The 2,026-nt window shown below is 32.9% G+C and overlaps 1 protein-coding gene across 1 annotated transcript; it reads right to left on the reverse strand.

Moving 5' to 3' along the window:
• Positions 1 to 209: 209 nt before the first annotated feature.
• On the reverse strand, positions 210 to 1,351 carry LOC109166559 (putative F-box protein At3g16210). Its single transcript, XM_019315494.1, has 3 exons — positions 1,180 to 1,351; positions 546 to 1,088; positions 210 to 436 (listed from the first exon to the last, which is right to left on the reverse strand). The coding sequence occupies exons 1-3, from the start codon at positions 1,349 to 1,351 to the stop codon at positions 210 to 212; spliced, it is 942 nt and encodes a 313-aa protein (XP_019171039.1).
• Positions 1,352 to 2,026: the final 675 nt, after the last annotated feature.

The following is a 2,026-nucleotide window of genomic DNA, read 5'->3' on the forward strand; positions in this document are numbered from 1 at the left end:
CACATTGTGTTTGTACGTTTTAAAATGCAATGAAATTTAACTTATAATCATTTCTATGATAGCTTACCTTTTTTGCATTCACACAAATCAATAGTTCTCAACAGCGATGGCTAATAAAATATACTTCACAACACTAAAATACCAATAACACAATAATCATTGTTGTTGTTGTTGTTGGCCGCCTGGTAGCCCACTTCATCTATCATCATTTACAGACCAATCATGGCCGGGGAAACAAGGGTCTCCACGTAACTAGTTACCATATAACCAAGACCATAAGGGATATTCAAATTCTTTCCCCCTTTAGCATTAGACCTATGGAGCTTTAGCTGATGTCCAACCATCATTAGAATATCCCCATTTTCAGAAAAATGTGCGATTCCAAGTTTAGCATTACATATAGCCATGTTTGTAGTGTTCTCGAAACCCCGGGAAACTGGATGATGAAACTGGTAAGTTTGAAATGCAGACTAGTTTAGTCCAAGATTCTTCAACTCCATACTCATTCATCACCCAAACTTCCATTTGACGTTTGTGATGAAAACCTGCAAAAAACAATCCTCTTGATTCACTTATACAAATAGCGGCCGCATGTTCATGGCTGGGTAACGCCATAGGTTTGGCAGTTTCAGTGGTTAAGTTAAAAGAAATTATATCCCAATTCCAATCACTTTCATGTAAGTTGTTGTTGCACCAGTTGAGACTACCACTCACAAACACAGCAATTTTTGGATGAACAAACCCACTGGTAAATCCTCTTTCACTTCTTTTCCATGACCCATGCTTAAAAGTGTAAACCAAGACTACAGTCTCATCACCATTGCCATCACAATAAGCATAAACAACCTTATAGTCATCATTACACTCATCGTACCCAAATCCAAAAATGTTGATGTTGCCCAACTGCCAGACATCTGGGATTGTCTTGATGTTTCCATTTGATGATGGGTTCCAAATGATTAATCTATACGGTTTAGCACGAAAGCAAAGGAGCCCATTACAAGAACCCCACAATTCGAAACCACCTTCAGGGATTAAGACCAAGCGGTCATATGTAATAAACTTGCGAAATGATGATTGCTTGTTCTCTGTAATAGAAAACAAGGACATATAGCTATTAATCCAATTTGCGGTGCTATATGTCATGACCTTATTATCTTTTTTTTGATTGAAAATGTAGGTGCAATTTGACAAATTCTGGAGATGAGATTAAATCACACCAAGCTTTTGAAACACACCTAAATTGCAGCAGAGACTTCACAGACAGCCTTTTAAGGATTTTTGTGATAATATCTTGATTCAAATTTGGTTGTGGCATATGGCGCTTTCGCTTAGGAGTAGGGAATGACATCTTGATTGTGTGTCTTAAATTAAACTTAGCTTTTGTTTATCTGAAAATAGAAATACAATTAATTATATATTTATACCAAACTCATATCCTTAAAAAATATGAATGTCAGTACAAAAGTAATAAAAGCCATACAAATTACAAAAACATTCCAATAAATATTGCTAGTGTTACATCATTGATTAATTTCAGTATGTATATTATTATAAAATTAATTTATTTTGTTTTTAACTAATTATCTATAAGTACTCTAAAAAAATTAATTATCTATGAGAATAAATGAATATTTAATTTTTAATTAACCGCTAATAAGAATTTTTAAAAATAAAATTATTCCCACGTAGCTATTTGCCACTATCTCTACTCTTTTTTTTTCTTTTTTTTTTTAACAATCAAGAACTACATTCCACACCACTATCTCTACTTACTATCCCTCATCCCATTTATCACATTCTGAATATTTAATTTTTAATTAACTGCTAATAAGAATTTTAAAAAATAAAATTATTCCCACGTAGCTATTTGCCATTATCTCTACTGACTTTCCATCATCCTATTTATCACATTCATATTTGTTTTACATGTTTTACTGTTATTTCTAACTTTATCCCATCTACCAAACCACAAGGCATAACGACCTACATAGTTACAATATTACTTGATACTTTTATCAAATTG

Source organism: Ipomoea nil, unplaced genomic scaffold (assembly GCF_001879475.1).
Source record: "Ipomoea nil cultivar Tokyo-kokei standard unplaced genomic scaffold, Asagao_1.1 scaffold0117, whole genome shotgun sequence".
NCBI classification, from domain to species: domain Eukaryota; kingdom Viridiplantae; phylum Streptophyta; class Magnoliopsida; order Solanales; family Convolvulaceae; genus Ipomoea; species Ipomoea nil.

What these genes read in the sequence shown, in the direction of transcription:
- LOC109166559 (XM_019315494.1), bottom strand. Translation starts at nt 1,351, where the DNA reads ATGTCATTCCCTACTCCTAAGCGAAAGCGCCATATGCCACAACCAAAT. An exon ending in AGAATTTGTCAAATTGCACC is followed by an intron (nt 1,089 to 1,179) that starts TACATTTTCAAT and finishes TTTCTATTACAG; the next exon opens with AGAACAAGCAATCATCATTT. An exon ending in AAGAGGATTGTTTTTTGCAG is followed by an intron (nt 437 to 545) that starts GTTTTCATCACA and finishes TTCATCATCCAG; the next exon opens with TTTCCCGGGGTTTCGAGAAC.